The following is a 15,983-nucleotide window of genomic DNA, read 5'->3' on the forward strand; positions in this document are numbered from 1 at the left end:
TTATTTGTATAGTGCCAAACATACACTGCAAAGGTGAAGGTGACACAGAAGTGCTTCTGAAGGGGCATTTACACAGACTGTTTAATGTTGCTCAGAGGTGGCTTAAAATGCATTTATATAGCAATAACAACTGTTTACTTTGATACTAGGGGCTGAAGTAAGTCTGAGCAGGCATAATTTAGTCTGGCTTTTATGCAGCATTGCGCCTTTACACTGAATTTTGAGCAGGCACAGAGCAGACTTAACTCAGCTGTGTAAAGACGCCTCAATAGATTCAGGTGTGTTTGCATTTTAGTGACGTAACCCATGGCTCCAAATTCAAAGTCCCCAGTGAAGTAACTCAATATAAAAGAATGTTGTTTTTAACTGACCGCAAAAAGACCTTGCCTGTGCAAGCCGATTATTTAGGAGGGGATAACCTGAGGAATTCCTGGTATTAACCTCCATTCTCTGTACTACATTTTCAAACAAACAGGCACAATCAAAACATCTGAGCTTAAACCCCCCTTGAGCTGAAGACTGGCCCTTCATGTACGCCATTCCCATAGTGACCAACTGTTGGTGTTGATTAAACTGTATGCCTCTTGCGCAGTGTTCATTTTTCAGTAGCTTTACCAATATTACCCAATCCACTTTTATAATGCATTGTAGCTTAGTCTGACAGCAGTGATAGTGGGTGTGTGTCCTCAAGCTCAGTCCTAATGGATTAATGTCTAACAGAGAATTCTGTTTTGACATGTTCTATATATACCAGTATCCTACCACAGCAAGATAGAGATTAGAGGTAAAAAAAAAAACACTATATAATATATATCTTTTTTTTTTTCATTCATTAGTGTACCAGCTACAGCAGGAAGCACCAAGACCAAAGAGGATCACATGTCCTCAGGAGGTAAGTACAGGAAAATCTGTGTAAACACTCCCAAGGTTTATCAAACATGACTCATATTGATTCAGTGTGCATATCTTTTACTAAACACTGGAACAGATGTTTAGACTGTCTCCATGTTCACAAAATCTTGTTAGAAAAGACTCTCCTGGTAGAAAAACATCTGTAACCACCATATGACCAGTAAGTGATTTGTGTTGAAAACGGTCTCTTCTCTCTCTTACCTTCTTCTCTCTGACTTGCAGATGGAAAGCAGACCCAAATACTATGGACGAGAGTAAGTGTTTGACTTTATTAGTGGTATTTTGGAAGCAAAGCATCACTATTCCTCATATTACTTCTGGTATCCAGCTGTTTACCTTTTACCCCCTTTCTACAAGAATGTGTGCAAAATTTAGAGTGACTTTGCAGAATGTATTATTTAAGACTGTTATGAGGGGTGGTGCATATTGATTTTGTGTAGTGATGTGCGTGAGGTGGAAATATTAAATAGTATATGAGGGAGAGAGAAAAGATTGATTTATGTTGTGTCAATAGAGTAAGATTGTGTGTTTATGTGAATATGTAAGCATGAGAGAAAGTCTCTCTCTCTCTGTGTGTGTGTGTGTGTGTGTGTACAAAAACGACGGTGTTTGTGTACAGGTTCCATGGTCTGATTTCCAGAGAACGTGCAGATGAACTGCTTGCTGGGACAGAAGGTGCTTACCTCATCAGAGAGAGTCAGAGACAACCAGGAACATATACTCTTGCTTTGAGGTACACACCATCTATTCTTCTGTCCTTTTCTCTGTATGTTCATCCATCCATCCAACCAACTGTCCATCTATCCATTTCTTTATATTAGTTACTTTATAACTTACTTTATATTTTTACAATTCTTTATATTATTACTGTTCAAAAGTTTGGGGTCGCAAAGTTTTTATGCTCACCAAGACTGCGTTTATACGATCAAAAATACAATAAAACAGTAACACTGTGAAATACTTACTATTTAAATAATTATCTATTTTTTACTTTAAAATGTAATTTATTCTTGTCCAGGCTGAATTTTCAGCATCATTACTCCAGTCTTCAGTGTCACATGATCCTTCAGAAATCATTCTAATATGTTGATTTGATGCTGAAGAAATGATTCTTAATGTTATCACAGTTGAAAACAATTGTGCTGCATAATATTTAGGTGAAAAGTGATTTTTTTTAATTTCTTTTAGAATTCTTTAATAAATAGAAAGTTCAAAAGAACAGCAATTATTTGAAATAGGAGTCTTTTGTAACAATGTAAACATATTTTACTGTCACTTTTGATTGTTTCAATAAATACAAAAAGTATTAATTTCTTTAAAACAATATTATATTATATTATATATTAATTTTATATTATAATTTTTACAATGTACAGTAACATTATAATATTACCATAATAATATTATATAATATTGTAAAATAATATATAGTAATATAATATGCAATACTGCTTGTCTATCACTCAGATTTGGTGGCCAGACTTTGAACTACCGACTCTTTTATGATGGAAAGCACTTTGTGGGAGAGAAACGTTTCGAGTCAGTTCACGATCTGGTTACAGACGGCCTCATTACTCTCTATATTGAGACAAAGGCAGCAGAATACATCGCCAAGATGACCACAAACCCCATCTATCAGCATCTGGGCTACACCTCTCTCCTGAGGGACAAAATCACTCACAGACTCAACAGGACCCGCTCTGAGCGCAAAAAAGTTACTTTCCAGCAGGATGAAAAGGTGAGGTGCTTAACTCTTCATATATAGATTAAAATGTTCTTAACATGTTACTAAAGGTTACAGCCTACAGTGTCAGCAGTGTATGATCACTGACTTAAAGATATAATATACTGCATAATCAATAGACATTCTAATTAAACCAAGGTCACTTATGCCAAATAATGGTAATAAAGGTATAATGGTAATTTCGACAGTTTTTGTTGAAATAAGTCATAAAAGTGTTTTGTTTTTTTTGTGGAGTTCCACAGGGCTTAGTTTTATGACCTTTGTTTTTTGTTGTATATATTGTAGGCTAATCAGGAAACTTGGGATACATTTGGTAGTTTTTTTATGATGTTATTGCTCCTTTCAGCACTCTGACTAACTAATAGTAATGCTGTAAATTCTGTTTTAGTCCCTTTACAGTATTTGAGCCATATTTGGTATTTGAGATTATGATATACATGCAGAAGTCAATGAGAGAGTTCATGATCTTAAAGGGATAGTTCACCCAAAAATGAAAATTTGATGTTTATATGCTTACCCCCAGGGCATCCAAGATGTAGGTGAATTTGTCTCTTCAGTAGAACACAAACCAAGATTTTTAATTCAAACCGTTGCAGTCTATCAGTCTTATAATGTAAGTGGATGGGAATCACGGCTAAAACATAGAATAAAACTTAAAAAGAAACATACATAAAACCAAATTAAACCCTGCGGTTCGTGACGATACATTGATGTGTAAAGACACAAAACGATCGGTCTGTGCAAGAAACTGAACAGTATTTATATCGTTTTTTACCTCTGATTCACGGAATGTCCGAACTGTTAGAACTCCCTTCTGAGCATGTTCTCAGCAGCAGGTGCGTGAGGTGTCTTATTCTTCTTCTTGCTTTATGGTGGATTGCAGACTTGTAAGTGCATTACTGCCACCTATCTCTCAAGTGGTTTTTTGTTTATCTATCTACAATCTCAATTAGGAGTGTCAATGGTCCATTTGAGAGACAGGTGACGGCAGAAGATGCCACATGCGCCGGCTGCTGAGAATGCGCTCAGGAGAGTTCAAACAGTTCGGACATTGCGTGAATCAGAGGTAAAAAACAATATAAATACTGTGCAGTTTCTTGCACAGACCGATCGTTTTGTGTCTTTACACATCAATGTATCGTCATGAGCTGCGGGGTTTAATTTGGTTTTGTTTGTGTGTTTTTTTTTTTAGTTTTATTGTATATTTTAGCCGTGATTCCGATCCACTTACATTATAAGACTGATAGACTGCAACGGTTTAAGTAAAAAATCTTGGTTTGTGTTCTACAGAAGAAACATTCACCTACATCTTGGATGCCCTGGGGGTTAGCAGATAAACATACAATTTTCATTTTTGGGTGAACTATCCCTTTAAATGCTCATTTCTGTCTCTTTGCACTGTGAAACAGAGACATAGGCATCGCCACTGCATCATTATGTGCCCATAAATGTTATCGAGGCTTTATTGTTAATAGTAAACAAAAGCAACTCATCCATTCATGTAGGTTTATTTATTTATTTATTTATTATTATTTATTTATATCTTATTCACACAAAAGAAAGATTTCTTTGTGTGCTTTTTTGTTAGATTAGAAGAGTGTGAGTGTTTCAGCATCATGATGTGCGTCTTTAATAAAAGATAATGCCATGAATGTGTTGTCTCCTCTATCATTTATCAGACACACTGTCTGGTTCACTGACGGGAGAGTTTTATCAAATCAGTCAGGTCTACCGTTACGTTTTTATGTTTATGAATTCTTTTGTCTTGATGTTGAGTTTATATGTATGTGAGATCTATGAAATAAACATAAGCGATGATCAAACATTTGTGAGTTAGTCAAAGGAAGTGTAGTTTGTTAATCACCCAGAATCTTGTTTACATAGGGCATATTTGTTTTGTTGCAGACACCAGACAGAGAATGTTTAATGTGATGGCTAACGATTTGAATGAATATAAATGAATTCTAAATGAACACTTTTTTTGTTCAAATGTCCACTAGGGGGCAGTCTCAACAAGCTGTCAAACTGTGAATATGGATTTGTAAATATACTTCAAAAGATCTGCTTTTTTTGCAGCCCAGTATTTGTTTACACTAACCCCAGATTTTCTTTCTCTTATGTCTCACACACTGTGATTCAAGTTTATTGTAGAAAGAACACCAATCAAAACCTTAAGCTTTTTTCTGAGTCCACCCTGATACAAACAATACTTGCAAATGAAAATTTAAATTTACAACTCAACCACCAACGTTACATTTTGATTGTATGTTTATTCTGAATATTGACATTCATTCTGTATTGTGTGCCTCTAGAAATACAAATAAGTCAGCACAGTCATTTTACTAAGACCAGCAGAAATCAAAGGTTTCATATTCTTTGATCTGGTCTCACAGCACACATAATGTTCTGGAACATTACCCTCAGCCTAATCCAGACAACATTTTACATCTGGCACAATTAAGATAAAATGACAAAACTAAAATTCACAAACTCAGTGAATCTGCCATTTTGGTGTTCTCTGACTGTAATGCATGATAATATCTGTGTAGTTATCATTTTAATATTGGTGTAATATATTGGTGCTTTGTTACAGTGTGGCTGCAATTCTTGCACACTTACTAGAATCATCACAATCTTTATCAGAGTTATTTTAGTATTATTTATTTACTATTGTAGTATTTATTATTATTTTAAATAAGATTTTTATAGTTTCAATTTTAGTTTAAGTTTTAGCAGTTTTGTTATGTGTTTCTGTTATTTTTTTTAAAAATAGCTTTAATTTATTTTTATTCATTTTAATTTATTTTAGTACTTCAACTTATTTTCAGTAATTTAGTGTTTCATTTATTTTGGTTTTGTTTTAGTTAAATAACAATCAACTCTGGTCTTTATAATCTACTATTGTGTTTTAAAGGAGCCATGTGTAATGTCTGGCAAAAAAATCAAGTCATACTCCACATTCCATACCAGATGGGGGCAGTATGCCTCAATAAAGTGAATTGGTCTACTCTAGAGTAACAAACGAGAAACGGCATAGTCTCTATGCTCCGCCCCTACCTTCACAACAACCCTAGAGCCATAGCCGAAGACTAAGAGGACGTTTTGCCTCCAGAGGAACGTTGGGTGATGTCAAGTGATTTTGAAACATGACATCTTCAAGCTACTCCCCTTCACCTTTACCAGTGAATATGTTCATATTCGTTTTGTTCATATTACATTTTGAATTGTATATACACATTATTTGAATTAAATTAATTTGACAGACAGCATTCTGTCAACATCATTGGTCAACATCAGACAGCTGATGTTGGCCAAGCTAGCACCAACCAACGTAACCAGAGCTGCCAACTCTCAAGCATTCACCGTGAGACACACGCAATTGACTCTTTTCACACGCTTTCAAAAACTTGACCGCTCTGAATATAGTGAGTGAGTGCGCGCGCGCGCGGCCGGGGCGCGCTCTCTCTCTCTCTCTCTCTCTCTCTCTCTCTCGGGTTCATTATCATCGAAGACATTTCAAGCTTGTTAGGTAATTTTACATTTTAGCATCAGCTTGGTAGAGATGGGCTTTGGTAGATAACAGGTGAAAACCGGATCGGATCTGTGGGTAAGTTATAGCTAGCTTACTATCAAACGCAGCTACGGTTAGCCATCGCTAACATTAGCACGTTTATCGAACAGCCTTCGATACATTTCTATGTTATAACTTCCCGAAAAAAAAATACGCAAACATATAAAACAAACTTCGAGCGAAAATACTAACAGCATCTTACTTACCAATCCAAAAGAAATGTTGCAAGTTCGGAGTCGAAGCTCATTTCTTTCAAGTCCATCAGTTGTCTCCAGCGATGGAAAGCAGTGCCGATGTTTACTCTGGTTCGGCTCCTTTTCTTATCGGATTTGATTTGTGATTCCGAGCGCGGTTGCTTGACATCAGGTTCCAGTACGCCCACAAGCCGTGCGAGTTATTCGTGTATTGCAGGTTGGCTGGTGGTTATGTTGCCCGCATATCGCCTCCCATGGCCGAAACTGGTATTACGACACCTGTCGGGCCGTGGCTAGTAATGCTAATGCTAATTAAGGTTGATATCTCTGCAGCACTATAACTTGACATTTTTTTTAATGACATCATCGCCCTTATTTCTTCTCATTCTTTTGATGCGTGTAGGTCATTTTTTGGATATTTTTACCTCAATTTTTACACATGGCACTTTTAAAGGGGTCATATGACGTTGCCAAAAAGAACATTATTTTGTGTATTTGGTGTAATGCAATGTGTTTTAAGGTTAAAAAAAAACACATTATTTTCCACATACTGTACATTATTGTTTCTCCTCTATGCCCCGCCTTTCTGAACCGCGTAGATTTTTACAAATCTCATCGTTCTGATAAGCGAGGTGTACGCTGATTGGCCAGCTATCCGGTGCATTGTGATTGGCTGAATGCCTCAAGCGTGTGACGGAAATGTTACGCCCCTTAACATACTGTGATGCCGTGTGTCCTGGCGTGACAAGACAAAAACAATAAAACCCATTACAAACGATGCATTAGTTGCATACAGTGGGGACATAATTACTGATTATAATGACTATACTGTCTTTTTACGTGTTGCGTTGCGTATCACGCTGCGTAAACATAAAACCATGTCTGCATTTGTGATCGGAGAAATGAAAAACAACAAGCACTACTCTACACTGCTCAAAACTCGCATTTGAACCATCAGTGGCAAATTCTATAAATATGTAAACGTACTTACAGACTGTGAGTCAGAAGCGCCAGACTGTCCTTGCAAATTTGGAGTTGCCCCATTTTATAGAAACAGCCTTTGAGCACAGAAGCATTGTAGGCTACAGGTTTAGGAAACAGTCCTCATCCTCCTGTAAAATGCGCAGCACACATCTGAATATTTGGGTTGAACTGTTCTGGAACAGTGTTGAAATACAGCTTAATCACTGATTTTCTAGTTGTGTCCTCTTTTGAAAGAAAGTATTTTCTTTTTCACAATGAAACACAGCTTCTCCTGAACATGGCAGCGGCAACAGTGAGAATAAAAGTTATGATTTCTTTCTTTGCGTGAACATTTGGGCAGTGTTATGCAAATCTTCCCACATCGTGACGTAGAGATGTGGGGGCATGTTAGAACGAGCTGTTTTAGGGGGCTGTGGTTGACTCTTACACTTTTAAAGAATATCTCTTTGTATTTGAGACTTTAGTCTTTGCAACTTTACAGATCATCTTTATTCACCAAGAGCTTGTAACACTCCAACGAGAAAGGAAAAATTTACATCGCATCATATGACCCCTTTAATAATGTAAATTAATATTGATCTACGCTGCTGTTCAAAAGTTTGAGATCAGTAAGATTTGTAAAGTCTCTTCTGTTCATCAAGGCCGCATTTATTTGACCAAAATACAGAAGAATAAAAAAATAGTAATATTACCATTTAAAATAATGGTTTCTAATATGATTATTATCAATGTTGGAAACAGTTGTGCTGCATTATATTTTTTAATTTTTTTATTTTTTTGGAAACTGTGATACTTTTTTCAGGATTGTTTGATGAATCAACTTAAAAAGAACAGTGTTTATTTAAAATAGAAATCTTTTCTAACAATATAAGTCTTTATTGTCTCTTTTTTTATCAATTTAACATATCCTTGCTGAATAAAAACATTAATTTCTTTCAAAAAAAAGAAAAAGAATAAATGCTGTTCTTTTTAACATTTTATTCATCAAAGAATCCCATTATTTGAAATTGCAATAATATTTCACAATATTACTGTTTTTTTCTGTATTTCTGATCAAATAAATGCAGCTGTGGTGAGCAGAAGAGACTTATGTAAAAAAAAAACATTAAAAATCTTTCTGATCCCAAACTTTTGAACGCCAGTGCATACAGTATGTACAGCTTTTCATGATAATTGATTCACCCTGGAAGGTTTAGCTAATGTGTAACAATGGATACATCATCATCATCAACAACAACAACCTAACAATCAAATTATTACGGTAATTTTGTCTTTTTTGAGATTTTACAGCGACCTCACACACAGAAATCACTTTCAAGTCACTGTCTTGATTTACAGTACTTGAGTGTCTGAGCATTTGCCGCTTACATTTAGGGACCAGATGTGGGGTGTGTTTTTATGTGGGGGGTGTTTTTTTGTGTTTTTATGTGTGTGAAATTTTCATTTTATGTGTGTTGTCATGTGTATATCTGAGTTTTAGTGTGTCTCTTGTTCTAATAACACTTATTGCTTCAGTGTTCTGCTGGCCTGGCAAGTTCCATCTAAAACCACTCACTACTGATGAATCTGCGTTATTAGAATTAGCTCTGAGCATTGTGGCGATTTATCATTGTTGTTTACATTATATTTCAGCAGTGCAGCTTTTAAGATGAAGGATTGGAATTATCAGTTTTTTAACTTTCCTGCAGTTGTATTGTACATAAGTCATAATAATGTCTCTTCCAGTCGCGTTCTTTGTTTGGCCGGTTTGACAAAGTGCAATTTTTGTCCTTCATTTTTTTTTTTTTATGTCTTGCTGTGCAGACAGTATTTTAAATGAACTGAATAGTGTATTAAATGAATATAGCACATTCACATAGGATGTGGTTCTGTACTGTTCACACATTATGTGCCCTAGTTCTGTCTGTCTTCTCAGCTGCGGGGGTCTCTTCTGTCAATACAGTGGTGTCTAAAAAGAGACTAGGTCTTATTGTCTCTCTTTTGTGTTTTGCTTCTACGCCTCTTTCGTTAGGAGACAAGAAGCCATCTGCCTTAGGACAAAAAGTGCAAGTCTTGCTCATGCACTCACACTGTCTGTGCTCCCCGTCTCCCTCTTCCCTTTTATCACTCCCCAAAATCCCTTTATCTTTCTTTTGAGTGTATAGCTTAAATGTGTGACTCTCAATCACTGTTTTTACTTTAGTGTTGGTATTGCAGTATAGGTTTTCTGAACTGGATGTTGGTTGTCTGCGCAGTTTTGAATTAGCAATAATATATTCTTCATTTTGCAACAATAATCTTTTGTCACATTTTAAAGAAGTACACTTAGTTGTGTGTCTTGACTAACATACTAAAGCACATTTTAAGTACTTGAATAATTTTAACTGCAGTGTGTTATTCGATATTACATTGAAGTATATTTGAAATGCTCTAAATAGCGACTGCAAATTACAAATGTGTGATTACAAACTACATGCAATTGAAATGACATTAAAGTATAATTAGTTTACTGTAAAATGCTTGTCATTACTTTTAGAAGAAAAATGTAACCACATTTCAAAGACAATAGAAGTAATTATGAAATTACATATAAAGATGTACTTAAGTACTTAATTGGGTCAAAAATATACATTTTTTTAAAGTATATTATTTCAATTAAATATACTCTTTCTAAAAGTATGCTGAAGTGTAGGTATTTTTTTACAGGGAACCCCTTACCAAAAAGTAGTATACTTCAAGATTATTTTATTAAGTATACTTAAGTAAAGTTCAAGTATATTTTTAAGTATACTTCATGTAGTAAGTATACAAATATCAGTGCTTTAGTATTATACTTGTAAGTGTACTGTTTCAATTCTCCTTGGGACTAAATTGCCCCACTTTCTAGTTTATTAAAGTATACTTTTAAGTATACTTTAAGTATAACAGTAGCAAACTAGTTTACCTCTATGTTTGTAGTTTGTACTGCAATTATACTAAAAGTAAACTTATAGGTATACTGGTAGTTTACTAATTAAATACTTTGTACACTTTGAAGTATAGTCGCAGTAAACTACTAGTTTAGTAGTTTATACAGCAAGTATACTCATAAATTTTCTTCAAGTGAATTTTACATCATACTTTAAGTATACTACTATGTCCCCATTTAGGTTTTAATTTGTATATATTTTGTTAAATGAATATCTGAACATACAAAACATCCAAAGAATGAACAGGGTATCTGCTTGTAAATAAAAACATTTTATTCTAGCTTCATGCATTCTTTTTTTAAACACTTTAATGTGGGTAAGTTTCATAAAAAAATAAAGAAATAACATTTTGAACAAAATGACTATGAATTGGATTCAAAATGATAATCAGAATCGATCAACACCCAAAGCTTGACTGTAATTATTACGCGTTCATCTGTCGACATTTTATTCTATAACATTACAGTTTTGATGCTGTTTCATGTCAGATGATCGTGTTACATGTGTTAGTATCTGTTGTTTCTTTTTCTTCTTCACTTGTGTTTTTTTGGAAATTCTGTACAGAAGATGTGCACTAGCGCCCTCTACGGTATAACAATGAAAACACAGATTCTAGGAGCACAAGAATAGTTTGAATGTATTTAGACTTTTTGTAAGTATAAGTCACGTATACTTAAATGTCATTTTAAGTATATTTCTGAGAAGTACATAAAAAGTCAACTAAAACCATACTTTACTATTTTAGTTTAAAAGAAGTATACTAACAGCACACTTGAATAAACTTATTTCAGATAAAGGACATCAGGATATAATTTTGTATGCTAACCGGCTAAATCACTATGGGATTTTAATTATTGTAGTTTTTGGAGTGTATTATTCTGTATGATTCTTAAAATTGCCTGAAGTGACTCTAGTTTTGTTCTACAACATAAATTACACACAGCCATGTCTCAAATATGAAACTGTTGTGTGCTAAAAACCTAATTTGCAAACATTGTGTTAGCTGACATTAATTTATAGCAAGTATATTACTTAAAACCTTATTTTAATCAAATAAACCAAAGACTGCTATTGAAGTGTCACAGGTAATGCTTTCCTCAAATGTGTTCATTTTAATACATGTTAATAAAACGCGTTGGTTTTAGGACTACAAACCAAAAAGCACTATATTGATTATATAAATTGCCATTATAGTGGCCATCAGCTGCTTTGTGACCTAGATATTAGCATCGCCTTTGAAAAACCCATATTAGTCAACCAGTAGAGCACGTTAACTGCCCTGTACCCCCAGCACACAAAAATGTGTCACAGTGGAGGTCAGCAGCAATAAAAACCACACCAGCACTTTTTTCGCTATGCTCATACTTTTAGTATACACAACCCTGACAGGCTTCCACTCACCTCCGCCTGACATTTCTGGGAAATCAGGAACATCATGTCTCTGAATGTGGCATATCTTGAATATGTGAGCCGTAGCCAGGTTGTTTTTCTTCCTCTTCAGCGTTCTTTCTTTTTCAGTCGTCAGAGCTCCATCTTTCTTTCCTGATCTCATCATTTTGTTAATTGATGTGATCATGCAAATGACCGGCCACCCATTCTGGTCCATCAGTTCTGCTGTATCTTTCAGGTTAGGAAGTCTCATGTGTGTTCTACAGGATGCTTCAGCAAATACCCAGACAGTGTTGCTGGATTCGGCATCGGCCTCCTGCTGAGAGGGGCCACTGTCCCCCAGCCTGAGCATGAGTCTTACACAGTTTTGGTGCGACAGTAGAAAACCTTATTTACACCAGCTATTCTGTAACATCCGTACTGGATGACCCAGTGACAAGAGCTGATGGTCCTTTAATTAAGACATGTTGCATTTTACACCTATACATTCTTAAATTTCAAGTTTCCAAATATATATATATATTTTTTAGTGATGCTACAGAAAATCTATTATGGTTCCCCAATGAACCTTTCAGTGATCATTTCTTAAAAGAACCATGATATGAAGAACATTTTAATGATTTAAAGAACCCTTTTCCGCTATAAAGAAGTTTTTGTGCAGTGGAAATACTATCTCTCTTTCTACATAAAAATGTAATCTCTAATTCAATGTGTTACCTGCTGTTTCTTTGTAATTACTTGTGGAATTTGCTACAAAAAAAAAAAAAAGGAAAAGGAAAAGGAAGCAAACCTACAACAAATTCTTCTCAGTGTACCTTCAAATGTGGTTTGCATGGAGACCCTCAAGGGGACATGGTGGTGGAAAAAAATGTGAGATATGAGGAAAAATTATATTTCAAAGCTTTTGTGTTCTCTTGCAAAAGTATGCATTCCCCCAAGAACCTTTGTGTTCACTCGCAAAACTTTTAAGATGAAAATATCCAAATTAACATGTCTCTTCAAAGGAGTTTGTAGTTTTGAAAGATCCAGTATTTTTTTGCTATCCGCTTTTGATTAGATCACCCAAAAATGGATCATAAGACCAGGTTTAAAAGGAGTCTAAGCAAGTCTGAATCCTGAAACAAGTGATTCCGGCACTATAGGATTGTAAATCTGCTTCAATCCTGATCTGATTTGTGACTGAAGTTACAATCAGAAGTGTAGAGACAGAGAGAGGACTAGAAGGCTAAACCAGTGCTAGACCTGAAAAAGACCTTTTTTTTAAGAGAGAACCTACTCTTCTCAGAGCAAGTCTCTGATTTTATTACTTATAAAGCCGAGCTCTTTGGTTCTGAGCTGCAGGATTATCCTCGCTCAAGGGAACTGCGGTGGAATCGTGTATGGAATTGCTGTGTTCTGGATTCCATTGATCCCACTGCAAAAACCTGCTGAGATGTATTTACAAGACTGACACAATCACTCCATCTCTCCCTCTCTCGCATTCTCTCAGAGTGCTGAATGTATGCTATTGTGTGAGACACACTCCTGCCCCCAGGCAGCCCACCCACCATACCTCCCACCCCCAGCCCTGCCCATGCAGGACCAGGCTGTCCCCCTTCTCATTCGACCCAGATCACCAAAGAGTGGAGGACTGACTCAGTCTCCACTTTTATCCCCCTTTCCACATTATTCTGATCTTCCTGTACAGAGGGGATGCAGGCTCTTCCGAGGCCCAGGGCCCAGGTTGTTGGCACTAAGGGGTCAGCGAAAGGTGAATTAGCCCCTCACAAAGCCAAGCAGAAGGACTGTAAGCACCAGGAGTTGTTGGCGTTAGCTCTGGGGGTGAATCTGGGCAGTAAGTGTGCCCTCTTCTGGAAGCCTCTAAAGATTTTGGCTTGTTCACAGATCAGCCCGTCACCACTGAGCAGACGGACCACAATCAAGGACGGACCGGAGAAACACTGCAACTATGAGAAGATCCACAACTTTAAGGTGGGAGCTGTTTGTGTTATGTTTATATCATGTTTGAAATTATGGTAACTACACCACTGTATAAACGTTCATTTATTTATGTATTTTTTAATTATTATTATTATTCTTGAGCAAGTACGTAAAAGAGACATTTATAATGTTTTTTAGCAATTTCTTTTCAGCAAAGAATCCTGAAAAAATGTATTAAGTTTTCCACAGAATTATCAAGGAGCACAACAATTTTTAACATTGATAACAACATTGATAATGTTTTGTGAACACCAAATCAGCAAATTAGAATGATTTCTAAAGAATCATGTGATAATAAAGAAAAGGAGCAATGGTGGAGCAACAATAATATCTCACAATATTATGTTGTTGTTGTTTTTTTAATCAAATAAATGCAGCCTTGGTGATCATAAGATAATTTTTTATTTTTTTTTTTAAATCTTTCTGACCCCAAAAGTTTCTGATTAGTAAAAAAAATTGTAATCTCATCATAAACTACTAATTGAAGTCTCACATGCATCCATTTGGCAGTATGAACCAAAATATGATATAAAAAAAATTATTTAAATGTGATGTAAACAGCATTTCAGAGTCTCACTATGTCATCTCTTTATTGCATTCATTTTGACATGACATTAATTTTAACATAAACATGAATGTTTCATGTAGAGCTACCAGTTATTAACTTTCTATATTAATACATATTATGTTAATCTATATTATGTTGATATTGGGCGTACTGAAGATATTTTGAGAAGCCTTGTGCATATATATGTTTGCGATTTCTCAAATGTTTTGTTTGAATGGTTACATTTTTTTTTTTCAAAACGATGAGAATTTGACATGTTGGTTGTGGGCCTGATGAAATAAGTCACTTTTATTGGATTATATATATGTGTCTCTAACATGCGGTTGTTCGAAACTGATGTTTTTTTCAAATGTTTATGTGCTGACAGCATTTAAATGCACTGTACACATACCGTGACCCTCGTGTCAATAAGCTTAAATCTATCCTATGAGCCTAATTGACTAGGCTTTTAATCCATTAACAGCACTATTGACTGATTGGATTGATCACACAAATCAATAGCCTCTTGCTGCCGAGCTGCTCAATGGCCTCTCCGATTTCATGCATTTTCAGCTTCTGGAAAATGACTGAGGCTGAGAATGAACACAGTGTACTGTCATCTGACTTCCTTTTTAAACCCGAAAGAGCAAAACAAAGCAATCATCTGACTTCAAGGTGTTGCTTGGAAGCTTCCTCATAACATCTTCCTCATTATGTCACCAGCGCTCATAAGAGCATCATGGATTATTCAGTATCTCATTCTACATGAGAGTTCTTACAGAGGCTGTGTTCCTAAACCTAGTGTGCTTTCTCAGTAGGTAGCGCTTTAAAGTATCATTGATGCATTCCTGATGCAAAAGGAACATAATTTCTGCTTGCTCATGAGATATTTTGTTTTGGTCCAAATGTATCAATCAAAAAAGCATCATAATTATTTGATACTAAAAGTAATCAATAAACAATTAAATGTAATTTTTAAGAAATAAAATTATATATAAAATAAAACAGAAATAATAATTTTTTTTGTATTAAATATAATTTTTGGCCAAATGTATCCATCAAAAAAGTAGCCATCCCAGAATGTGCTTTTACAAGCTTAGTGAAAAAGTAAACTCAATATGATAGACAAAACAAGAAATATATATATTATTGATTGTAAATACTTTATAATAATAATAATAATTATAAAATAATTATTTTGATACTTAAAATAATCAAATGAAATTTATTAATTACTTTTAATTACTTAAAAGTTAAATAAAATAAAACTAGACCTGACTTTTACCCAAATAAAATAAAACTAAAATAATAAACTAAAATAAAATAAATACAATAAAATATAAATATTCAATAAATTTCAAAAAACAAACTGACTATTTGCATATTGCTATGTGTATTGAGTGCTATTTAATATGCAGAGTTTTTGCCCTATGTAGGGTACAAATCAGTCACTTATAAGGTGACATTTCAGCTAGAATGTAGACAGCTCACTTGGTTTTGGAACAGCTGCTAGTTCTGGACTGAGATGTTTCAGCATTCGTACACTTGGGCTTTGTTTCAAAAATCTGTGTTGGGCCTTTACTTTTGTCCATCTTCGTGCTGTGTTTTGGCAGCACAAGGGTGTGCATGGGAACATGCTTTGCGTGTGACTTCCAGCAGCTTGGTAACAGATGCCAGACACATTATTTTCCCCTCGCAAACCTGTAATCTGACT

At 35.1% G+C, this 15,983-nt stretch overlaps 1 protein-coding gene across 2 annotated transcripts in view; it reads left to right on the forward strand.

Moving 5' to 3' along the window:
• LOC109063928 (beta-chimaerin-like) overlaps positions 1-15,983 on the forward strand; it is a 44,515-nt gene that overhangs the window by 20,637 nt on the left and 7,895 nt on the right. For both annotated transcript variants that reach the window (XM_042772314.1, XM_042772315.1), the window contains 5 exons: positions 837-892; positions 1,135-1,166; positions 1,532-1,645; positions 2,380-2,650; positions 13,627-13,713. In XM_042772314.1, coding sequence (XP_042628248.1) covers positions 837-892; positions 1,135-1,166; positions 1,532-1,645; positions 2,380-2,650; positions 13,627-13,713 — 560 coding nt within the window. The remainder of the gene's footprint in view (positions 1-836; positions 893-1,134; positions 1,167-1,531; positions 1,646-2,379; positions 2,651-13,626; positions 13,714-15,983) is intronic.

The sequence above is a fragment of the Cyprinus carpio genome, chromosome A16, assembly GCF_018340385.1.
Source record: "Cyprinus carpio isolate SPL01 chromosome A16, ASM1834038v1, whole genome shotgun sequence".
NCBI lineage: Eukaryota > Metazoa > Chordata > Actinopteri > Cypriniformes > Cyprinidae > Cyprinus > Cyprinus carpio.